The 26,394-nt window shown below is 43.8% G+C and overlaps 1 protein-coding gene across 1 annotated transcript in view; it reads left to right on the top strand.

Annotated features, from left to right (window-relative positions):
* The first annotated feature begins 5,880 nt into the window (after window positions 1-5,880).
* The window catches only part of LOC124026118 (mitochondrial dynamics protein MID51-like), a 31,037-nt gene continuing 10,523 nt past the window's right edge, over window positions 5,881-26,394 (top strand). The window contains exons 1-7 of the mRNA XM_046339285.1: window positions 5,881-6,000; window positions 9,899-10,059; window positions 12,826-12,991; window positions 18,586-18,692; window positions 19,629-19,679; window positions 20,092-20,268; window positions 23,056-23,219. Coding sequence (XP_046195241.1) covers window positions 5,937-6,000; window positions 9,899-10,059; window positions 12,826-12,991; window positions 18,586-18,692; window positions 19,629-19,679; window positions 20,092-20,268; window positions 23,056-23,219 — 890 coding nt within the window. The 5' untranslated portion in view covers window positions 5,881-5,936. The remainder of the gene's footprint in view (window positions 6,001-9,898; window positions 10,060-12,825; window positions 12,992-18,585; window positions 18,693-19,628; window positions 19,680-20,091; window positions 20,269-23,055; window positions 23,220-26,394) is intronic.

Here is a 26,394-nt window from a genome sequence, read left to right as displayed (position 1 = left end):
TCTACCCTGTCACCCCCTCCATTATAGGGAGGTAGTATCTGTTCCTGGGTCAGTGATCTACCCTGTCACCCCCTCCATTATAGGGAGGTAGTATCTGTTCCTGGGTCAGTGATCTACCCTGTCACCCCCTCCATTATAGGGAGGTAGTATCTGTTCCTGGGTCAGTGATCTACCCTGTCACCCCCTCCATTATAGAGAGGTAGTATCTGTTCCTGGGTCAGTGATCTACCCTGTCACCCCCTCCATTATAGGGAGGTAGTATCTGTTCCTGGGTCAGTGATCTACCCTGTCACCCCCTCCATTATAGGGAGGTAGTATCTGTTCCTGGGTCAGTGATCTACCCTGTCACCCCCTCCATTATAGGGAGGTAGTATCTGTTCCTGGGTCAGTGATCTACCCTGTCACCCCCTCCATTATAGAGAGGTAGTATCTGTTCCTGGGTCAGTGATCTACCCTGTCACCCCCCTCCATTATAGAGAGGTAGTATCTGTTCCTGGGTCAGTGATCTACCCTGTCACCCCCTCCATTATAGGGAGGTAGTATCTGTTCCTGGGTCAGTGATCTACCCTGTCACCCCCCTCCATTATAGGGAGGTAGGTAGTACCAGAGCTCATCTTCCTGGTTTCTCTAAGCCCTCCCCTCCTCCGTCTGCCTGGGGGACAGTAGTAGCGCCTTGGACCAGAGCTACATCTTCCTCTAGTTTCTCTAAGCCCCTCCCTCCTGCATGTTATGTTGTTTACTACAGGACCTGTTGTTACAGTCACCTCTTTTACTTCCTCTTTACCTTGACTTTTCCTATTGTTTGATTGTTAGTTATTTTATTGTTAGTTTGGCTGACGGACGGGGGCGAGGGTAGGGGGCGGGGGCTCTTCTCTTGTGGACATATGCACCTAACATAAATGGCATAAGTAGCTGTCTGTCCACAGACTGTTGGATTCGCGAGGAGCTGTTATTTCCGCTGTGCTGATCAATTAGACAAATCACCAATTCTCAGGTGATGATTTGGCCCGTAGACTTAATGAAACGTTTCAGAGGGGTGGAGTCACGGCAGTACGTTTTTCAACCCCTCCTCCCTCCAGGACTTTAATTAAGGGTGTAACCGTGGTTACAGCTGAACACCTGACCAGGGACCACGTTCAGTCGCCGAAACGTTGTGAAACGGTGTGAAATGTGAGCAGCTAGAAATGTCACGGATAAGAGCCGACCACGGTTCCTTATTCTACGTCTGTCAGAGAGGCGTGTTTCTTCTACACAGCATATTTCTACCTGAGCGTTTTCCACACGTTACGTCCCGCTGTAACCATGGTAACCATGTCAACCCCCTTCACCGGTCCGACCGGCCAATCAAACTTTCTGTTGCATATTCTAGAAAACATATATCTATGCTATATCCCTTTTATTGTTCAGCTCAAACGGCATCCTGTTCCCTAGGTAACACTACTACTGGCCAGAGGGGTCAGCCATCCTGTTCCCTAGGTAACACTACTACTGGCCAGAGGGGTCAGCCACCATCCTGTTCCCTAGGTAACACTACTACTGGCCAGAGGGGTCAGCCACCATCCTGTTCCCTAGGTAACACTACTACTGGCCAGAGGGGTCAGCCACCATCCTGTTCCCTAGGTAACACTACTACTGGCCAGAGGGATCAGCCACCATCCTGTTCCCTAGGTAACACTACTACTGGCCAGAGGGGTCAGCCACCATCCTGTTCCCTAGGTAACACTACTACTGGCCAGGGGGGTCAGCCACCATCCTGTTCCCTAGGTAACACTACTACTGGCCAGAGGGGTCAGCCACCATCCTGTTCCCTAGGTAACACTACTACTGGCCAGAGGGGTCAGCCACCATCCTGTTCCCTAGGTAACACTACTACTGGCCAGAGGGGTCAGCCACCATCCTGTTCCCTAGGTAACACTACTACTGGCCAGAGGGGTCAGCCACCATCCTGTTCCCTAGGTAACACTACTACTGGCCAGAGGGGTCAGCCACCATCCTGTTCCTACTAGGTAACACTACTACTGGCCAGAGGGGTCAGCCACCATCCTGTTCCCTAGGTAACACTACTACTGGCCAGAGGGGTCAGCCACCATCCTGTTCCCTAGGTAACACTACTACTGGCCAGAGGGGTCAGCCACCATCCTGTTCCCTAGGTAACACTACTACTGGCCAGAGGGGTCAGCCACCATCCTGTTCCCTAGGTAACACTACTACTGGCCAGAGGGGTCAGCCACCATCCTGTTCCCTAGGTAACACTAGGGCTGACCTGGATAACACCTAAAACATAGGGCTAAAGTAGTGCACTATAATAGGGAACCTGTTTGGGAGTGGGCTGACCTAGTGTGTGTCTGTTGAGATAACACCTAAAACATAGTGGCTAAAGTAGCACTAGGGAACAGGGAGCTGTTTGGGAGTGGGCTGACCTCTTAGTCCTGTTCCCTAGGTAAAGTAGTGCTAGGGAACTGACCTCTAGTGTGTGTCTGTTGAGATAACACCTAAAACATAGTGGCTAAAGTAGTGCACTATAATAGGGAACAGGGAGCTGTTTGGGAGTGGGCTGACCTCTTAGTGTGTGTCTGTTGAGATAACACCTAAAACATAGTGGCTAAAGTAGTGCACTATAATAGGGAACAGGGAGCTGTTTGGGAGTGGGCTGACCTCTTAGTGTGTGTCTGTTGAGATGCCATGATGATGATGATATGTATGTAACATGGTTTGTAATAAGATGTACAGTTTAAAGACCATTTATGAACAGAGCTGACTGACTGGCTGGTTTACTGCCTGTTACACAGAGGAACCGTGGACTCTATAACATGTCCTATTGGTACACTGTTCCCTGTGCTGTGCACTTTGCTAGACCGGGGGAGGGGGGGTAGCCCAATGGGTCCTGGTCAAACCTAGTTCACTACAGGAAGCCATTTTTGGTTGCATGTGAGTGTGGGGGGGGTTTGTTCAGTGAAGCCCTGTTGTAAACCTGCTGTTCGACCAGGGGGTTTGTTCAGTGAAGCCCTGTTGTAAGCCTGCTGTTCGACCAGGGGGTTTGTTCAGTGAAGCCCTGTTGTAAACCTGCTGTTCGACCAGGGGGTTTGTTCAGTGAAGCCCTGTTGTAAACCTGCTGTTCGACCAGGGGGTTTGTTCAGTGAAGCCCTGTTGTAAACCTGCTGTTCGACCAGGGGGTTTGTTCAGTGAAGCCCTGTTGTAAACCTGCTGTTCGACCAGGGGGGTTTGTTCAGTGAAGCCCTGTTGTATAAACCTGCTGTTTGACTGACAGGGTCTATGTATAAAGAACTGTGGACTGATACATAATAGTAATGATCTGTTTAGGTTTTAGTTTAAACTGTAAAAAAATGAACTGTTCCACAAAAATGCTTCCGTTTTAAAATAATATCTTCCTAAACTGTTTCTCTTCTTATTGGACTGAGTGGTTTTAAAGTTATACTCCTGGGAGAGGTGGACCGGACCAGAGTGGGACCGGACCAGAGTTAGTGGTTGTGAAGTTATACTCCTGGGAGAGGTGGACCGGACCAGAGTGGGACTGGACCAGAGTTAGTGGTTGTGAAGTTATACTCCTGGGAGAGGTGGACCGGACCAGTGTGGGACAGGACCAGAGTGGGACAGGACCAGAGTTAGTGGTTGTAAAGTTCTACTCCTGGGAGAGGTGGACCGGACCAGAGTGGGACGGCACCAGAGTTAGTGGTTGTAAAGTTCTACTCCTGGGAGAGGTGGACCGGACCAGAGTGGGACAGGACCAGAGTTAGTGGTTGTGAAGTTCTACTCCTGGGAGAGGTGGACCGGACCAGAGTGGGACAGGACCAGAGTTAGTGGTTGTGAAGTTCTACTCCTTCTGGGAGAGGTGGACAGGACCAGAGTGGGACTGGACCAGAGGGACAGGACCAGAGTTAGTGGTTGTAAAGTTCTACTCCTGGGAGAATTGGACAGGCTCAATGGGACAGGTCTAGGTCCAGAGTGACAGGCTCAGTGGGACAGGTCTAGGTCCAGAGTGACAGGCTCAACTGGACAAGTCTAAGTCCAGAGTGACAGGTCTAGGTCCAGAGTGACAGGCTCAACTGGACAAGTCTAGGTCCAGCGGGACAGGTCTAGGTCCAGAGTGACAGGCTCAACTGGACAGGTCTAGGCCCAGAGAGAGTGACAGGCCCAGAGAGAGTGACAGGCCCAGAGAGAGTGACAGGCCCAGAGAGAGTGACAGGCCCAGAGAGAGTGACAGGCCCAGAGAGAGTGACAGGCCCAGAGAGAGTGACAGGCCCAGAGAGTGACAGGCCCAGAGAGAGTGACAGGCCCAGAGAGAGTGACAGGCCCAGAGAGAGTGACAGGCCCAGAGAGAGTGACAGGCCCAGAGAGTGACAGGCCCAGAGAGTGACAGGCCCAGAGAGGAACAGGCCCAGAGAGTGACAGCCCCAGAGAGTGACAGGCCCAGGTGTGCAGCTGTTCTAGCTGTTTGGAGCTCAACCCAACGGGACCCTTGACCGGTGAAAAAACCTTGGAGCTTAAATGAAATGCAGGATAAAAGGGTCAACTCTGCTCCATCATTCAATGAGTCAGATGGCTCAGTCATCACAAAACACACTGATATTGACAATAATGATTTACTGATCTACTGTGTACTCTGGGGCCACAAAGAGGACTTGGCCCTTAAATGCACATGGAGCGAATATGAATGACATGCATGTCAATCTCTTCTGGCTCAAAGTAGAGTAGAGGTTTGACTTCATCACTACTTGTTTTTCTAAGAGGTATTGACATGCTGAATGCACCGAGCTCTCTGTTTAAGACACAAGACATGCCACCAGAGGTCTGTTTAAACTACTAACACACAGCTCAGACTCCCATACATACCCCACAAGACATGCCACCAGAGGTCTGTTTAAACTACTGGCACACAGCTCAGACACCCATACATACCCCACAAGACATGCCACCAGAGGTCTGTTTAAACTACTGACATCACACAGCTCAGACACCCACCAGAGGTCTGTTTAAACTACTGTCACACAGCTCAGACACCCACCAGAGGTCTGTTTAAACTACTGTCACATAGCTCAGACACCCACCCCACAAGACATGCCACCAGAGGTTTCTTCACAGTCCCCCATGTCCAGAACAGACCATGGGAGGTGCACAGTGCTACATAGAGCCATGAATACATGGAACTCTATTCCACATCAGGTAACTGATGCAGCAGTAGAATCACATTTAAATAACAGGTAAAAATGTTGCTGGACCCAGGAAGAGTAGCTGCTGCCTTGGCAGGAACTAATGGGGATCCATAATAAACCCCAGGAAGAGTAGCTGCTGCCTTGACAGGAACTAATGGGGATCCATAATAAACTCCAGGAAGAGTAGCTGCTGTCTTGTCAGGAAGAGTAGCCTAGGAACTGGGGATCTATAATAAACCCCAGGAAGAGTAGCTGTTGCCTTGACAGGAACTAACGGGGATCCATAATAAACCCCAGGAAGAGTAGCTGCTGCCTTGGCAGGCACTAATGGGGATCCATAATAAACACAACAACAAAGATGAAAAATGCGGGATTATACGGTAATTAATGATCAAAACCAGGTCGAATAAATGTTCTCCGCAAATTGAAAAGGTAATACCGCGTTCACGTACTAGTAAATACTAGGAAACTCTGAAATGTCCAACTTGCTAACTGGTTGAACGCAGGCAAATGTATAACTACAACCCTTCAGCTGCAAAGACCCCAAACGTCAACGTCAGAACATAACGTCTCCTGCCATTGGTCCGCCTGGTTGTCAATTACATGGACAATGTAATGGGCGTGTTCCTCTGACATTTTTATTCACAACAAATCAATACATAAACACACACGAGGGAACACAAGCATACATAGATTACAAACAATGGACGATCGAGCTAGGGGGGTATAATATCACATTACAATTACACAAGGACCTTAAGGGACATGCATATACCTACAATTCTAACAGCTTTTTTGTCCCGCCTGCCAGATCTTACAACCTTGACAGGTATTTTAGGTGTCATCTAAGAACATTATATATATATATATTTATTTATTTTGAAATCTAAGAACATTATATATATATATATATTTTAAATATGTTTTAATATATTGTACATTTTTAATATAAGAACATTATATATTTATATATATATAAATATGTTTTAATATATTTTACATTTTTAATCTAAGAACATTATATATTTATTTATTTTGAAATATATTGTACATTTTTAATCTAAGAACATTAACATTATATTTTAAATATATATATATATTTTAAATATGTTTTAATATATTGTACATTTTTAATCTAAGAACATTATATATTTATATATATTTAAATATATTTAAATAATTTTAATATATTGTACATTTTTAATCTAAGAACATTATATATTTATATATATAAAATATGTTTTAATATATTGTACATTTTTAATATAAGAACATTATATTTATATATATTTTTTTTTTAAATATGTTTGAATATATTTTACATTTTTAATCTAAGAACATTATATATTTATTTATTTTGAAATCTAAGAACATTATATATATATATTTATATATATTTTAAATATGTTTTAATATATTGTACATTTTTAATCTAAGAACATTATATATTTTTAAATATTTTTAATATGTTTTAATATATTGTGACATTTTTAATATAAGAACATTATATAATATATATTTTTTGAAATAATGTTTGAAAGATATTTTCGACTATTTTTAATCTAACGAACATTTATATTTATTTTTATTTTAACAAAACATTATATTGAATATTTATATATATTTTAAATATGTTTTAATACAATATAGATATATTGTCCCCGAACATTTTTAAGCTAAATGAAACATTATAGCTGGAGCTGGCTAAATATGTTTTAATATATTGGCTAACTTAGCCAGCCGAACGTAATGTGGGGGACTTAACTAGCTAACGTAACTATGTAACGACGTGGCTAACTTAACCTGGTGACAGAAAATCAAAACTTAACTAGTCGCTAAATAACGTTCTTTTATATTTATTTTAACAAAATGGATTGGAGTTTGAATACTAGCTAACGTAATGTGGCTAACTTAACCTGGCTAACGTAATGTGGCTAACGTATGTGGCTAACTTAGCTAGCTAACGTAATGTGGCTAACTTAACCTGCTAACGTAATGTGGCTAACTTAGCTAGCTAACGTAATGTGGCTAACTTAACCTGCTAACGTAATGTGGCTAACTTAGCTAGCTAACGTAATGTGGCTAACTTAGCTAGCTAACGTAATGTGGCTAACTTAGCTGGCTAACGTAATGTGGCTAACTTAGCTAGCTAACGTAATGTGGCTAACTTAGCTAGCTAACGTAATGTCTTTTCACAGTAACATTACAGCGTTTTTACGAATAGTTGATTTACTGCTAACCAGCTAACCTAGCTCGTTTCAAAACAAACATTTCAATGTACGGCGCCCATCCCACCTAACCAGACCAGCTGCAATTAAACACTGGGCGAAGGGGAGATAAACAGAGGACGGTTCACCTGTATTAGCTTTGTAACTACTATCTCAGGCTGAACACGTCCTCCTTAACATTGTCAATAGATATGGCTACAGCGAGTTAGATATATCGACCCCCGTTATGTTGATGTGTGTTATTGTACTGGAAAAGGGTCAACATTTGGTGAATGAATAGCTCCCTTCTCAGCTGATGCCTGGAATTTGGAATTGGACAAAGGTGTCTCGGGTTGCACATATTGACACAGGGAGAATAAGTCAATATGGTCCATGGCAGATACTATATGTAGAGAGTTTGGACTTTAAGCTTCTGGTCCCTGGTAGTTGGTTGGTGGTTGTTATATCTGAGCAGGTCCAGGAATATACAGTAGCTGGAATATAATGTGACCTGCACAAATGGAGCTCATCTCAGTCTTTAAATAGACTGGTCTGAATCCCAAATGACACCAATTTCCATATATAGTGCACTACTTTTGGCCAGGGCCCTAGCACCCTTTTCCCTATATAGTGCACTACTTTTGGCCAGGGCCCTAGCACCCATTTCCCTATATAATGCACTACTTTTGGCCAGGGCCCATAGCACCCTTTTCCCTATAGAGTGCACTACTTTTGGCCAGGGCCCATAGAGAATAGGGTGCCATTTGGGCTGAAGTCTTGGGCTCCGTCCAGTGCCAGCGTAGCCAAGGGGACATCTGACTCTGCTTTCTGTCAGAGTGATCTGCTGAGGCTATTTCTGTCTGCCAGGTGCAGCAGGAGATAAATATGACACCAACAGAAAACGGTCACGTAAGAGCTGGGAAAGGAAAGTGTGACACAGGCCTGTCAGTCAACACCAGAGATAGGACTGGTTCAGTCTCCGGGACCTAGACCTGTCACCTCCTATCTCTGGTGTTGACTGGTTCAGTCTCTAGGACCTAGACCTGTCACCTCCTATCTCTGGTGTTGACTGACAGGACTGGTTCAGTCTCTAGGACCTAGACCTGTCACCTCCTATCTCTGGTGTTGACTGACAGGACTGGTTCAGTCTCCGGGACCTAGACCTGTCACCTCCTGTCTCTGGTGTTGACTGGTTCAGTCTCCGGGACCTAGACCTGTCACCTCCTGTCTCTGGTGTTGACTGGTTCAGTCTCCGGGACCTAGACCTGTCACCTCCTGTCTCTGGTGTTGACTGGTTCAGTCTCTAGGACCTAGACCTGTCACCTCCTGTCTCTGGTGTTTACTGGTTCAGTCTCTAGGACCTAGACCTGTCACCTCCTATCTCTGGTGTTGACTGACAGGACTGGTTCAGTCTCCGGGACCTAGACCTGTCACCTCCTGTCTCTGGTGTTGACTGGTTCAGTCTCCGGGACCTAGACCTGTCACCTCCTATCTCTGGTGTTGACTGACAGGACTGGTTCAGTCTCCGGGACCTAGACCTGTCATCTCCTGTCTCTGGTGTTGACTAGTTCAGTCTCTAGGACCTAGACCTGTCACCTCCTATTTCTGGTGTTGACTGACAGGTCTGGTTCAGTCTCTAGGACCTAGACCTGTCACCTCCTATCTCTGGTGTTGACTGACAGGTCTGGTTCAGTCTCTAGGACCTAGACCTGTCACCTCCTATCTCTGGTGTTGACTGACAGGACTGGTTCTGTCTCTAGGACCTAGACCTGTCACCTCCTATCTCTGGTGTTGACTGGTTCAGTCTCTAGGACCTAGACCTGTCAGGTCCTAACACACCTCCTGGCTGTGTAAGGCCTATTTGACCAAGAAGGAGGGTGATGGAGTGCTGCATCAGATGACCTGGCCTCCACAATCACCCGACCTCAACCCAATTGAGATGGTTTGGGATGAGTTGGAACGCAGTGTGAAGGAAAAACAGCCAACAAGTGCTCAGCATATGTGGGAACTCCTTCAAGACTGTTGTAAAAGCATTCCTCATGAAGCTGGTTGAGAGAATTCCAAGAGTGTGCAAAGCTGTCATCAAGGCAAAGGGTGGCAACTCTGAAGAATCTAACATATATTTGGATTTGTTTAACACTTTTTTTGTTTACTACATAATTCCATATGTGTTATTTCATAGTTTTGATGTCTTCACTATTATTCAACAATGTAGAAAATAGTAAAAATAAAGAAAACCCTTGAATGAGGAGGCGTCTCTAAACTTTTGACTGGTACTGTATATTTTTTTAAATTCCAGCAGGATAAACACTCCAAACCCGACTGCTCAGAGGCGTCTGCATGGTCCTAAAGCCTCGTTTTGTATCACATTCCAATGATAAAACTGGGGGGGACAAAAATGCCATTTCAGAATGGGGGTGAGGGGGGCATCTCCCCAGTGAAAGTTACGCCCCTGCCTATACATATATATCCCTCGACAGAAACGGAAAGTCATCTCTCTCTGTTTCTTGTTTCTATCAGGTGACTCTGCGGGACAGGAAGTGATGGACTTCCGGTGGGGGAGGAGCCGGGGCGAGGAGGGCATCGCCGTGGTGATAAACTTCCTGCTGGCTAATGCTCGATTGGTCCTGGGAGTGGGAGGGGCCGCGGTGCTGGGCATCGCTACGTTGGCTGTCAAGAGGGTGAGAGAGAGAGAGAGAAACTTTCAAAATAATCTAGCATCATAATTACTCATTACCGTTTTGTAGGTATTTAAGTCAGTCACAATTTACCCACAATGCATCACCGATTTTATGCGCTCAAACAGGGCCTGTGTGTGTGTGAGAGAGCGCATATGTGTGTGTCTGAACGATGGTAGTTCAGGTTTATAATGTGTCTGTTGTTGATACAACGTGCAGGTTTATAATGTGTCTGTAGTTGATACAACGTGCAGGTTTATAATGTGTCTGTAGTTGATAGAACGTGCAGGTTTATAATGTGTCTGTAGTTGATACAACGTGCAGGTTTATAATGTGTCTGTAGTTGATACAACGTGCAGGTTTATAATGTGTCTGTAGTTGATACAACGTGCAGGTTTATAATGTGTCTGTGTCTGTAGTTGATACAACGTGCAGGTTTATAATGTGTCTGTGTCTGTAGTTGATAGAACGTGCAGGTTTATAATGTGTCTGTAGTTGATACAACGTGCAGGTTTATAATGTGTCTGTAGTTGATACAACGTGCAGGTTTATAATGTGTCTGTAGTTGATACAACGTGCAGGTTTATAATGTGTCTGTAGTTGATACAACGTGCAGGTTTATAATGTGTCTGTAGTTGATACAACGTGCAGGTTTATAATGTGTCTGTAGTTGATAGAACGTGCAGGTTTATAATGTGTCTGTAGTTGATAGAACGTGCAGGTTTATAATGTGTCTGTAGTTGATAGAACGTGCAGGTTTATAATGTGTCTGTGTCTGTAGTTGATAGAACGTGCAGGTTTATAATGTGTCTGTAGTTGATACAACGTGCAGGTTTATAATGTGTCTGTAGTTGATAGAACGTGCAGGTTTATAATGTGTCTGTAGTTGATACAACGTGCAGGTTTATAATGTGTCTGTAGTTGATAGAACGTGCAGGTTTATAATGTGTCTAGTTGATACAACGTGCAGGTTTATAATGTGTCTGTGTCTGTAGTTGATAGAATGTGCAGGTTTATAATGTGTCTGTAGTTGATACAACGTGCAGGTTTATAATGTGTCTGTAGTTGATACAACGTGCAGGTTTATAATGTGTCTGTAGTTGATACAACGTGCAGGTTTATAATGTGTCTGTAGTTGATACAACGTGCAGGTTTATAATGTGTTTGTAGTTGATACAACGTGCAGGTTTATAATGTGTCTGTAGTTGATACAACGTGCAGGTTTATAATGTGTCTGTAGTTGATACAACGTGCAGGTTTATAATGTGTCTGTAGTTGATAGAACGTGCAGGTTTATAATGTGTCTGTAGTTGATACAACGTGCAGGTTTATAATGTGTCTGTAGTTGATAGAACGTGCAGGTTTATAATGTGTCTGTAGTTGATACAACGTGCAGGTTTATAATGTGTCTGTAGTTGATACAACGTGCAGGTTTATAATGTGTCTGTAGTTGATACAACGTGCAGGTTTATAATGTGTCTGTAGTTGATAGAACGTGCAGGTTTATAATGTGTCTGTAGTTGATACAACGTGCAGGTTTATAATGTGTCTGTGTCTGTAGTTGATACAACGTGCAGGTTTATAATGTGTCTGTAGTTGATACAACGTGCAGGTTTATAATGTGTCTGTAGTTGATACAACGTGCAGGTTTATAATGTGTCTGTAGTTGATAGAACGTGCAGGTTTATAATGTGTCTGTAGTTGATACAACGTGCAGGTTTATAATATGTCTGTAGTTGATACAACGTGCAGGTTTATAATGTGTCTGTAGTTGATACAACGTGCAGGTTTATAATGTGTCTGTAGTTGATACAACGTGCAGGTTTATAATGTGTCTGTAGTTGATACAACGTGCAGGTTTATAATGTGTCTGTAGTTGATACAACGTGCAGGTTTATAATGTGTCTGTAGTTGATAGAACGTGCAGGTTTATAATGTGTCTGTAGTTGATAGAACGTGCAGGTTTATAATGTGTCTGTAGTTGATAGAACGTGCAGGTTTATAATGTGTCTGTAGTTGATAGAACGTGCAGGTTTATAATGTGTCTGTAGTTGATAGAACGTGCAGGTTTATAATGTGTCTGTAGTTGATAGAACGTGCAGGTTTATAATGTGTCTGTGTCTGTAGTTGATACAACGTGCAGGTTTATAATGTGTCTGTAGTTGATACAACGTGCAGGTTTATAATGTGTCTGTGTCTGTAGTTGATACAACGTGCAGGTTTATAATGTGTCTGTAGTTGATAGAACGTGCAGGTTTATAATGTGTCTGTAGTTGATACAACGTGCAGGTTTATAATGTGTCTGTAGTTGATACAACGTGCAGGTTTATAATGTGTCTGTAGTTGATACAACGTGCAGGTTTATAATGTGTCTGTAGTTGATAGAACGTGCAGGTTTATAATGTGTCTGTAGTTGATACAACGTGCAGGTTTATAATGTGTCTGTAGTTGATAGAACGTGCAGGTTTATAATGTGTCTGTAGTTGATAGAACGTGCAGGTTTATAATGTGTCTGTAGTTGATAGAACGTGCAGGTTTATAATGTGTTTGTAGTTGATACAACGTGCAGGTTTATAATGTGTCTGTAGTTGATAGAACGTGCAGGTTTATAATGTGTCTGTAGTTGATAGAACGTGCAGGTTTATAATGTGTCTGTAGTTGATACAACGTGCAGGTTTATAATGTGTCTGTAGTTGATACAACGTGCAGGTTTATAATGTGTCTGTGTCTGTAGTTGATAGAACGTGCAGGTTTATAATGTGTCTGTAGTTGATAGAACGTGCGGGCCGAGCGGCGGAGGACGAGAAGGTGGAACAGAAGATGTCAGAGAGCTGGGAGGAGCTTGGCTTAGTCTCCGCCTCCCCCAAGTCCATAAGGAAGGGGCTGGAGAGTGTGGTCATGAAACATGTCGCCAAGGCAACCAAACCACAGAAAGGTACAGGACACTGATTACCACACCACTAATGATCCAGAAAGGTACAGGACACTGATTACCACACTACACCACTAATGATCCAGAAAGGTACAGGACACTGATTACCACACCACTAATGATCCAGAAAGGTACAGGACACTGATTACCACACTACACCACTAATGATCCAGAAAGGTACAGGACACTGATTACCACACCACTAATGATCCAGAAAGGTACAGGACATTGATCACCACACCACTACTGATCCAGAAAGGTACAGGACATTGATCACCACACCACTAATGATCCAGAAAGGTACAGGACACTGATTACCACACCACTACTGATCCAGAAAGGTACAGGACACTGATCACCACACAACTAATGATCCAGAAAGGTACAGGACACTGATCACTACACCACTACTGATCCAGAAAGGTACAGGACACTGATCACCACACCACTAATGATCCAGAAAGGTACAGGACACTGATTACCACACCACTACTGATCCAGAAAGGTACAGGACACTGATTACCACACCACTAGGTACAGGACACTGATTACCACACCACTAATGATCCAGAAAGGTACAGGACACTGATTACCACACCACTAATGATCCAGAAAGGTACAGGACACTGATCACTACACCACTAATGATCCAGAAAGGTACAGGACACTGATTACCACACCACTAGGTACAGGACACTGATCACCACACCACTAGGTACAGGACACTGATCACTACACCACTAATGATCCAGAAAGGTACAGGACACTGATTACCATACCACTAATGATCCAGAAAGGTACAGGTCACTGATTACCACACCACTAATGATCCAGAAAGGTACAGGTCACTGATTACCACACCACTAATGATCCAGAAAGGTACAGGACACTGATCACCACACCACTAATGATCCAGAAAGGTACAGGACACTGATTACCACACCACTAATGATCCAGAAAGGTACAGGACACTGATTACAACACTACACTAATGATCCAGAAAGGTACAGGACACTGATTACCACACCACTAATGATCCAGAAAGGTACAGGACACTGATTACCACACCACTAATGATCCAGAAAGGTACAGGACACTGATTACAACACTACACCACTAATGATCCAGAAAGGTACAGGACACTGATTACCACACCACTAATGATCCAGAAAGGTACAGGTCACTGATTACCACACCACTAATGATCCAGAAAGGTACAGGACACTGATCACTACACCACTAATGATCCAGAAAGGTACAGGACACTGATCACCACACCACTACTGATCCAGAAAGGTACAGGACACTGATTACCACACCACTAATGATCCAGAAAGGTACAGGACACTGATTACCACACCACTACTGATCCAGAAAGGTACAGGACACTGATTACCACACTACACCACTACTGATCCAGAAAGGTACAGGACACTGATCACCACACAACTAATGATCGAGAAAGGTACAGGACACTGATCACCACACTACACCACTACTGATACAGAAAGGTACAGGGCACTGATTACCACACTACACCACTAATGATCCAGAAAGGTACAGGACACTGATTACCACACCACACCACTAATGATCCAGAAAGGGACAGGACACTGATCACCATACCACTAATGATCCAGAAAGGTACAGGACACTGATCACCACACCACTAATGATCCAGAAAGGTACAGGACACTGATCACCACACCACTACTGATCCAGAAAGGTACAGGACACTGATTACCACACCACTAATGATCCAGAAAGGTACAGGACACTGATTACCACACCACTAATGATCCAGAAAGGTACAGGACACTGATCACCACACCACTAATGATCCAGAAAGGTACAGGACACTGATTACCACACTTCACCACTAATGATCCAGAAAGGTACAGGACACTGATTACCACACCACTACTGATCCAGAAAGGTACAGGACACTGATTACCACACCACTAATGATCCAGAAAGGTACAGGACACTGATTACCACACTACACCACTAATGATCCAGAAAGGTACAGGACACTGATTACCACACCACTAATGATCCAGAAAGGTACAGGACACTGATTACCACACTACACCACTAATGATCCAGAAAGGTACAGGACACTGATTACCACACCACTAATGATCCAGAAAGGTACAGGACACTGATCACCACACTACTAATGATCCATAAAGGTACAGGACACTGATCACCACACCACTAATGATCCAGAAAGGTACAGGACACTGATTACCACACCACTAGGTACAGGACACTGATCACCACACCACTAACGATCCAGAAAGGTACAGGACACTGATCACCACACCACTAATGATCCAGAAAGGTACAAGACACTGATCACCACACCACTACTGATCCAGAAAGGTACAGGACATTGATTACCACACTACACCACTAATGATCCAGAAAGGTACAGGACACTGATTACCACACCACTAATGATCCAGAAAGGTACATGACACTGATTACCACACCATTAATGATCCAGAAAGGTACAGGACATTGATCACCACACCACTAATGATCCAGAAAGGTACAGGACACTGATTACCACACCACTAATGATCCAGAAAGGTACAGGACACTGATTACCACACCACTAGGTACAGGAAACTGATCACCACACCACTAATGATCCAGAAAGGTACAGGACACTGATCACCACACCACTAATGATTAAGAAAGGGACAGGACACTGATCACCACACCACTACTGATCCAGAAAGGTACAGGACACTGATTACCACACCACTAATGATCCAGAAAGGTACAGGACACTGATTACCACACCACTAATGATCCAGAAAGGTACAGGACACTGATTACCACACCACTAATGATCCAGAAAGGTACAGGACACTGATCACCACACCACTAATGATCCAGAAAGGTACAGGACACTGATCACCACACCACTAATGATCCAGAAAGGTACAGGACACTGATTACCACACCACTAATAATCCAGAAAGGTACAGGACACTGATTACCACACTACACCACTAATGATCCAGAAAGGTACAGGACACTGATTACCACACCACTAATGATCCAGAAAGGTACAGGACACTGATTACAACACTACACCACTAATGATCCAGAAAGGTACAGGACACTGATCACCACACCACTAATGATCCAGAAAGGTACAGGACACTGATCACCACTAATGATCCAGAAAGGTACAGGACACTGATTACCACACCACTAATGATCCAGAAAGGTACAGGACACTGATTACCACACCACTAGGTACAGGACACTGATCACCACTAATGATCCAGAAAGGTACAGGACACTGATTACCACACCACTAATGATCCAGAAAGGTACAGGACACTGATTACCACACCACTAATGATCCAGAAAGGTACAGGACACTGATTACCACACCACTAGGTACAGGACACTGATCACCACACCACTAATGATCCAGAAAGGTACAGGACACTGATTACCACATCACTAGGTACAGGACACTGATCACCACACCACTAGGTACAGGACACTGATCACCACACCACTAGGTACAGGACACTGATCACCACACCACTAATGATCCAGAAAGGTACAGGACACTGATTACCACACTACACCACTACTGATCCAGAAAGGTACAGGACACTGATTACCACACCACTAATGATCGAGAAAGGTACAGGACACTGATTACCACACCACTACTGATCCAGAAAGGTACAGGACACTGATTACCACACCACTAATGATCCAGAAAGGTACAGGACACTGATCACTACACCACTACTGATCCAGAAAGGTACAGGACACTGATTACCACACCACTAATGATCCAGAAAGGTACAGGACACTGATTACCACACTACACCACTACTGATCCAGAAAGGTACAGGACACTGATTACCACACCACTAATGATCCAGAAAGGTACAGGACACTGATTACCACTAATGATCCAGAAAGGTACAGGACACTGATTACCACACCACTAATGATCGAGAAAGGTACAGGTTACTGATCACCACACCACTACTGATCCAGAAAGGTCCTGTACCTCTCTCTTTCTCACCCCACCCTCTCTCTCCTCTCTCTCTTTCTCACCCCACCCTCTCTCTCCTCTCTCTTTCTCACCCCACCCTCTCTCTCCTCTCTCTCTTTCTCACCCCATCCTCTCTCCTCTCTCTCTTTCTCACCCCACCCTCTCTCTCCTCTCTCTTTCTCACCCCACCCTCTCTCTCTCTCTCACCCCACCCTCTCTCTCTTTCTCACCCCACCCTCTCTCTCTCTTTCTCACCCCATCCTCTCTCTCCTCTTCTTTCTCACCCCACCCTCTCTCTCCTCTCTTCTTTCTCACCCCACCCTCTCTCTCTTTCTCACCCCACCCTCTCTCTCCTCTCTCTCTTTCTCACCCCATCCTCTCTCTCCGCTCTCTTTCTCACCCCATCCTCTCTCTCCTCTCTCTTCTTTCTCACCCCACCCACTCTCTCCTCTCTCTCTTTCTCACCCCATCCTCTCTCCTCTCTCTCTTTTTCACCCCATCCTCTCTCTCCGCTCTCTTTCTCACCCCATCCTCTCTCTCCGCTCTCTTTCTCACCCCATCCTCTCTCCTCTCTCTCTTTTTCACCCCATCCTCTCTCTCCTCTCTCTCTTTCTCACCCATCCTCTCTCTCCTCTCTCTCTTCTTTCTCACCCCATCCCCTCTCTCCTCTTCTTTCTCACCCCATCCTCTCTCGCTTCTCTCTTCTTTCTCACCCCACCCTCTCTCTCTTTCTCACCCATCCTCTCTCTCCTCTCTCTCCTTTCTCACCCCATCCTCTCTCTCCTCTCTCTTCTTTCTCACCCCACCCTCTCTCTCCTCTCTTCTTTCTCACCCCATCCTCTCTCTCCTCTCTCTCTTTTTCACCCCATCCTCTCTCTCCTCTCTCTCTTTCTCACCCATCCTCTCTCTCCTCTCCTCTTCTTTCTCACCCCATCCTCTCTCGCTTCTCTCTTCTTTCTCACCCCACCCTCTCTCTCTTTCTCACCCCACCCACTCTCTCCTCTCTCTTTCTCACCCCATCCTCTCTCTTCTTTCTCTCCCCACCCACTCTCTCCTCTCTCTTTCTCACCCCACCCTCTCTCTCCTCTCTCTCTTTCTCACCCATCCTCTCTCTCCTCTCTCTCCTTTCTCACCCCATCCTCTCTCTCCTCTCTCTTCTTTCTCACCCCACCCTCTCTCTCTTTCTCACCCCACCCTCTCTCTCCTCTCTCTTTCTCACCCCATCCTCTCTCTCCGCTCTCTTTCTCACCCCATCCTCTCTCTCCTCTCTCTCTTTTTCACCCCATCCTCTCTCTCTTCTTTCTCACCCCATCTCTCTCCTCTCTCTTTCTCACCCCATCCTCTCTCTCCTCTCTCTTTCTCACCCCTTCCTCTCTCTCCTCTCTCTTCTTTCTCACCCCTTCCTCTCTCTCCTCTCTTTCTAGCTGACCTGTGCCAGCCCCATCCTCTCCTCTCTCTGCTTTCTCACCCCTAGCTGACCTGTGCCAACCCCATCCTCTCTCTCCTCTCTCTCTAGCTGACCTGTGCCAACCCCATCCTCTCTCTCCTCTCTCTCTAGCTGACCTGTGCCAGCCCCAGCAGCAGAAGTCTAGTCTGAATGAGAAGCCTGTCAACGCAGCAGAGCCCCAGAGACCCAAGAGCCTACAGCTGTCTCTCACCCTGCAGGTATGACCCTTGACCTCTAGCCAGGAGTTTACATTGGTATTCCTGGCTGACTGCATTGCATCAACATGACTGTGTGCGATCTGATTGTGTGGCCCAATTGGTAGAGCGTGGTACTTGCAACGTCAAGGATCGTGGGTTCGATTCCTGCTAGGGACAACCCTACGAAAAACCATTTTTCCACATGTTGTTACTTTACAGCCAGTCTGGTAGGAACATCTCTCCTGTCGGTTTTCATCCACTGGCCCATCTTCAAGGCATTCCTAGTGGATCACCAACCATTTCATCCACTGGGCCATCTACAAGGCATTCCTAGTGGATCACCAACCATTTCATCCACTGGCCCATCTTCAAGGCATTCCTAGTGGATCACCAACCATTTCATCCACTGGCCCATTTTCAAGGCATTCCTAGTGGATCACCAACCTGTCGGTTTTCATCCACTGGGCCATCTACAAGGCATTCCTAGTGGATCACCAACCATTTCATCCACTGGGCCATCTACAAGCCATTTCTAGTGGATCACCAACCATTTCATCCACTGGGCCATCTACAAGGCATTCCTAGTGGATCACCAACCATTTCATCCACTGGGCCATCTACAAGACATTTCTAGTGGATCACCAACCATTTCATCCACTGGGCCATCTACAAGACATTTCTAGTGGATCACCAACTATTTCTGGAGAAAAGATGAGGCTCTAGGCTCCTATTATTTAATTAGTCTGTTGGCGGCAGGTGCGCTTGATTCAGCTGCCCTGTTGGCGGCAGGTGCGCTTGATTCAGCTGCCCTGTTGGCGGCAGGTGCGCTTGATTCAGCTGCCCTGTTGGTGGCAGGTGCGCTTGATTCAGCTGCCCTGTTGACCAGAGGTCGTCCACAGAGCTGATAGTCTAGCTCTAGATATCTGACCTCTAACCTCTCTCTCTCTCTCTCTGTAGGACCGTCTACAGCAGTATTATTCAACCAGAGCAGCTTTAGCCCCAGAGGTCGTCCACAGAGCTGAGAGTCTAGCTCTAGATATCTGACCTCTAACCTCTCTCTGTAGGACCGTCTACAGCAGTATTATTCAACCAGAGCAGCTTTGCCCCAGAGGTCGTCCACAGAGCTGAGAGTCTAGCTCTAGATATCTGACCTCTAACCTCTCTCTCTCTCTCTCTCTGTAGGACCGTCTACAGCAGTATTATTCAACCAGAGCAGCTTTAGCCCCAGAGGTCATCCACAGAGCTGAGAGTCTAGCTCTAGATATCTGACCTCTAACCTCTCTCTCTCTCTCTCTCTGTAGGACCGTCTACAGCAGTATTATTCAACCAGAGCAGCTTTAGCCCCAGAGGTCGTCCACAGAGCTGAGAGTCTAGCTCTAGATATCTGACCTCTAACCTCTCTCTCTCTCTCTCTCTGTAGGACCGTCTACAGCAGTATTATTCAACCAGAGCAGCTTTAGCCCCAGAGGTCGTCCACAGAGCTGAGAGTCTAGCTCTAGATATCTGTATAGAGGTACAAGGCTTCCTGCACAGCACAAACCCTGACATGCCTCTGGGAGAGATGTCACTGGGAGGGTCCCTGCTCGACGACCTACAGGTACCAGGCACTGAATCACACGCACCGAATCACACACACCGAATCACACACACCGAATCACACGCACCGAATCACACGCACCGAATCACACGCACCGAATCACACTCACCGAATCACACACACCGAATCACACGCACCGAATCACACTCACCGAATCACACACACCGAATCACACACACCGAATCACACTCACTGAATCACACTCACTGAATCACACTCACACACAATAATTGTTGATGTTGAATGGACTAAGTAAGTCTTTCTGAATAAGAGTGTCTTCCTAAATGGCCGACATCTGGGTTGAACAATTCAGTGAATTCACAACGAGATCTACAGTATCAATATTACAGGAGATCTACAGTATCAATATTACAGGAGATCTACAGTATCAATATTACAGGAGATCTACAGTATCAATATTACAGGAGATCTATAGTATCAATATCACAGGAGATCTACAGTATCAATATTACAGGAGATCTACAGTATCAATATTACAGGAGATCTACAGTATCAATATTACAGGAGATCTACAGTATCAATATTACAGGAGATCTACAGTATCAATATTACAGGAGATCTATAGTATCAATATTACAGGAGATCTACAGTATCAATATTACAGGAGATCTACAGTATATCACAGTATCAATATTAAAGGAGATCTACAGTATCAATATTACAGGAGATCTACAGTATCAATATTACAGGAGATCTACAGTATATCACAGTATCAATATTAAAGGAGATCTACAGTATCAATATTACAGGAGATCTACAGTATCAATATTACAGGAGATCTACAGTATGAATATCACAGGAGATCTACAGTGTCAATATTACAGGATATCTATAGTATCAATATTACAGGAGATCTATAGTATCAATATTACAGGAGGTCTACAGTATCAATATCACAGGAGATCTACAGTATCAATATTACAGGAGATCTACAGTATCAATATTACAGGAGATCTACAGTATCAATATTACAGGAGATCTACAGTATGAATATCACAGGAGATCTACAGTGTCAATATTACAGGATATCTATAGTATCAATATTACAGGAGATCTATAGTATCAATATTACAGGAGGTCTACAGTATCAATATTACAGGAGATCTACAGTATCAATATTACAGGAGATCTACAGTATATCACAGTATCAATATTAAATGAGATCTACAGTATCAATATTACAGGAGATCTACAGTATCAATATTACAGGAGATCTACAGTATGAATATCACAGGAGATCTACAGTGTCAATATTACAGGATATCTATAGTATCAATATTACAGGAGATCTATAGTATCAATATTACAGGAGGTCTACAGTATCAATATCACAGGAGATCTACAGTATCAATATTACAGGAGATCTACAGTATCAATATTACAGGAGATCTACAGTATCAATATTACAGGAGATCTACAGTGTCAATATTACAGGATATCTATAGTATCAATATTACAGGAGATCTATAGTATCAATATTACAGGAGGTCTACAGTATCAATATCACAGGAGATCTACAGTATCAATATTACAGGAGATCTACAGTATCAATATTACAGGAGATCTACAGTATCAATATTACAGGAGATCTACAGTATCAATATTACAGGAGATCTACAGTATCAATATTACAGGAGATCTACAGTATCAATATTACAGGAGATCTACAGTATCAATATTACAGGAGTAATATAATATTTTGAAACGCCACTCAGCCTCTTGTAGGTGGTGATGAAGCTGGTCATGTGTCTGTCTAGGTGGTGATGAAGCTAGTTGTTCTGGTGGTGATGAAGCTAGTTGTTCTGGTGGTGATGAAGCTGGTCATGTTGTCTGTCTAGGTGGTGATGAAGCTAGTTGTTCTGGTGGTGATGAAGCTAGTTGTTCTGGTGGTGATGAAGCTGGTCATGTTGTCTGTCTAGGTGGTGATGAAGCTAGTTGTTCTGGTGGTGATGAAGCTGGTCATGTTGTCTGTCTAGGTGGTGATGAAGCTAGTTGTTCTGGTGGTGATGAAGCTGGTCATGTGTCTGTCTAGGTGGTGATGAAGCTAGTTGTTCTGGTGGTGATGAAGCTGGTCATGTTGTGTCTGTCTAGGTGATGATGAAGCTGGTCATGTGTCTGTCTAGGTGGTGATGAAGCTGGTCATGTGTCTGTCTAGGTGGTGATGAAGCTAGTTGTTCTGGTGGTGATGAAGCTGGTCATGTGTCTGTCTAGGTGGTGATGAAGCTAGTTGTTCTGGTGGTGATGAAGCTGGTCATGTGTCTGTCTAGGTGGTGATGAAGCTAGTTGTTCTGGTGGTGATGAAGCTGGTCATGTTGTCTGTCTAGGTGGTGATGAAGCTAGTTGTTCTGGTGGTGATGAAGCTGGTCATGTGTCTGTCTAGGTGGTGATGAAGCTGGTCATGTGTCTGTCTAGGTGGTGATGAAGCTAGTTGTTCTGGTGGTGATGAAGCTGGTCATGTTTCTGTCTAGGTGGTGATGAAGCTGGTCATGTTGTCTGTCTAGGTGGTGATGAAGCTAGTTGTTCTGGTGGTGATGAAGCTAGTCATGTTGTCTGTCTAGGTGGTGATGAAGCTAGTTGTTCTGGTGGTGATGAAGCTAGTCATGTGTCTGTCTAGGTGGTGATGAAGCTGGTCATGTGTCTGTCTAGGTGGTGATGAAGCTGGTCATGTGTCTGTCTAGGTGGTGATGAAGCTGGTCATGTGTCTGTCTAGGTGGTGATGAAGCTAGTTGTTCTGGTGGTGATGAAGCTGGTCATGTGTCTGTCTAGGTGGTGAGAGCGGACCATGCGTGCCTGCTGGTTCCCCTCCAGCTAGAACCCAGTCTGTGGAGACTGATCCCTGGGGAGGAGACTCTCCTAACACACCCTCTACACTGGATGGTCCGGCGGGTCAACCTGGAGTACTTCCCCAGAGGACGCAGCTACTGGGACCGGTACACCCTTTACATACTGTCTAGGGGAATTAAACCTGTTCTACCTGATCATTATCCATACTGTCTAGGGGTATTTAAATCTGTTCTGCCTGGTCATTATCCATACTGTCTAGGGGTATTTAAATCTGTTCTGCCTGGTCATTATCCATACTGTCTAGGGGTATTTAAATCTGTTCTACCTGATCATTATCCATACTGTCTAGGGGTATTTAAATCTGTTCTACCTGATCATTATCCATACTGTCTAGGGGTATTTAAATCTGTTCTACCTGGTCATTATCCATACTGTCTAGGGGTATTTAAATCTGTTCTGTTCTACCTGATCATTACCCATACTGTCTAGGGGTATTTAAATCTGTTCTGTTCTACCTGATCATTATCCATACTGTCTAGGGGTATTTAAATCTGTTCTACCTGATCATTATCCATACTGTCTAGGGGTATTTAAATCTGTTCTGTTCTACCTGGTCATTATTCATACTGTCTAGGGGTATTTAAACCTGTTCTACCTGATCATTATTCATACTGTCTAGGGGTATTTAAATCTGTTCTACCTGATCATTATCCATACTGTCTAGGGGTATTTAAATCTGTTCTACCTGATCATTATACATACTGTCTAGGGGTATTTAAATCTGTTCTGTTCTGCCTGGTCATTATCCATACTGTCTAGGGGTATTTAAATCTGTTCTGCCTGATCATTACCCATACTGTCTAGGGGTATTTAAATCTGTTCTACCTGGTCATTATTCATACTGTCTAGGGGTATTTAAATCTGTTCTGTTCTACCTGATCATTATTCATACTGTCTAGGGGTATTTAAATCTGTTCTGCCTGGTCATTATCCATACTGTCTAGGGGTATTTAAATCTGTTCTGCCTGGTCATTATCCATACTGTCTAGGGGTATTTAAATCTGTTCTACCTGATCATTATCCATACTGTCTAGGGGTATTTAAATCTGTTCTACCTGATCATTATCCATACTGTCTAGGGGTATTTAAATCTGTTCTACCTGATCATTATTCATACTGTCTAGGGGTATTTAAATCTGTTCTACCTGGTCATTATCCATACTGTCTAGGGGTATTTAAATCTGTTCTACCTGATCATTATCCATACTGTCTAGGGGTATTTAAACCTGTTCTACCTGATCATTATCCATACTGTCTAGGGGTATTTAAATCTGTTCTACCTGATCATTATCCATACTGTCTAGGGGTATTTAAATCTGTTCTGTTCTACCTGGTCATTATCCATACTGTCTAGGGGTATTTAAATCTGTTCTACCTGATCATTATCCATACTGTCTAGGGGTATTTAAATCTGTTCTACCTGATCATTATCCATACTGTCTAGGGGTATTTAAATCTGTTCTACCTGATCATTATCCATACTGTCTAGGGGTATTTAAATCTGTTCTGTTCTACCTGGTCATTATCCATACTGTCTAGGGGTATTTAAATCTGTTCTGTTCTGCCTGATCATTATCCATACTGTCTAGGGGTATTTAAATCTGTTCTGTTCTACCTGGTCATTATCCATACTGTCTAGGGGTATTTAAATCTGTTCTACCTGGTCATTATCCATACTGTCTAGGGGTATTTAAATCTGTTCTGTTCTGCCTGATCATTATCCATACTGTCTAGGGGTATTTAAATCTGTTCTACCTGATCATTATCCATACTGTCTAGGGGTATTTAAATCTGTTCTGTTCTGCCTGATCATTATACATACTGTCTAGGGGTATTTAAATCTGTTCTACCTGATCATTATTCATACTGTCTAGGGGTATTTAAATCTGTTCTACCTGGTCATTATACATACTGTCTAGGGGTATTTAAATCTGTTCTACCTGATCATTATCCATACTGTCTAGGGGTATTTAAACCTGTTCTACCTGATCATTATCCATACTGTCTAGGGGTATTTAAATCTGTTCTACCTGGTCATTATCCATACTGTCTAGGGGTATTTAAATCTGTTCTGTTCTACCTGATCATTACCCATACTGTCTAGGGGTATTTAAATCTGTTCTGCCTGGTCATTATCCATACTGTCTAGGGGTATTTAAATCTGTTCTGCCTGGTCATTATTCATACTGTCTAGGGGTATTTAAATCTGTTCTGTTCTGCCTGATCATTATCCATACTGTCTAGGGGTATTTAAACCTGTTCTACCTGATCATTATTCATACTGTCTAGGGGTATTTAAATCTGTTCTGTTCTACCTGATCATTATCCATACTGTCTAGGGGTATTTAAATCTGTTCTACCTGATCATTATTCATACTGTCTAGGGGTATTTAAATCTGTTCTGCCTGGTCATTATCCATACTGTCTAGGGGTATTTAAATCTGTTCTGTTCTACCTGGTCATTATCCATACTGTCTAGGGGTATTTAAATCTGTTCTGTTCTGCCTGGTCATTATTCATACTGTCTAGGGGTATTTAAATCTGTTCTACCTGATCATTATTCATACTGTCTAGGGGTATTTAAATCTGTTCTGCCTGATCATTATTCATACTGTCTAGGGGTATTTAAATCTGTTCTGCCTGATCATTATCCATACTGTCTAGGGGTATTTAAATCTGTTCTGCCTGATCATTATCCATACTGTCTAGGGGTATTTAAATCTGTTCTACCTGATCATTATCCATACTGTCTAGGGGTATTTAAATCTGTTCTGCCTGATCATTATCCATACTGTCTAGGGGTATTTAAATCTGTTCTGTTCTACCTGATCATTATTCATACTGTCTAGGGGTATTTAAATCTGTTCTGTTCTACCTGATCATTATCCATACTGTCTAGGGGTATTTAAATCTGTTCTACCTGATCATTATCCATACTGTCTAGGGGTATTTAAATCTGTTCTGTTCTACCTGATCATTATTCATACTGTCTAGGGGTATTTAAACCTGTTCTACCTGATCATTATCCATACTGTCTAGGGGTATTTAAATCTGTTCTACCTGATCATTATTCATACTGTCTAGGGGTATTTAAATCTGTTCTGCCTGGTCATTATTCATACTGTCTAGGGGTATTTAAATCTGTTCTGTTCTGCCTGATCATTATACATACTGTCTAGGGGTATTTAAATCTGTTCTACCTGATCATTATCCATACTGTCTAGGGGTATTTAAATCTGTTCTACCTGATCATTATCCATA

This window comes from Oncorhynchus gorbuscha, unplaced genomic scaffold (genome assembly GCF_021184085.1).
Source record: "Oncorhynchus gorbuscha isolate QuinsamMale2020 ecotype Even-year unplaced genomic scaffold, OgorEven_v1.0 Un_scaffold_2613, whole genome shotgun sequence".
Lineage (NCBI taxonomy): Eukaryota > Metazoa > Chordata > Actinopteri > Salmoniformes > Salmonidae > Oncorhynchus > Oncorhynchus gorbuscha.
The sequence above is the reverse complement of the archived record's forward strand: the minus strand, read 5'-3'. Positions and strand labels throughout refer to the sequence as shown.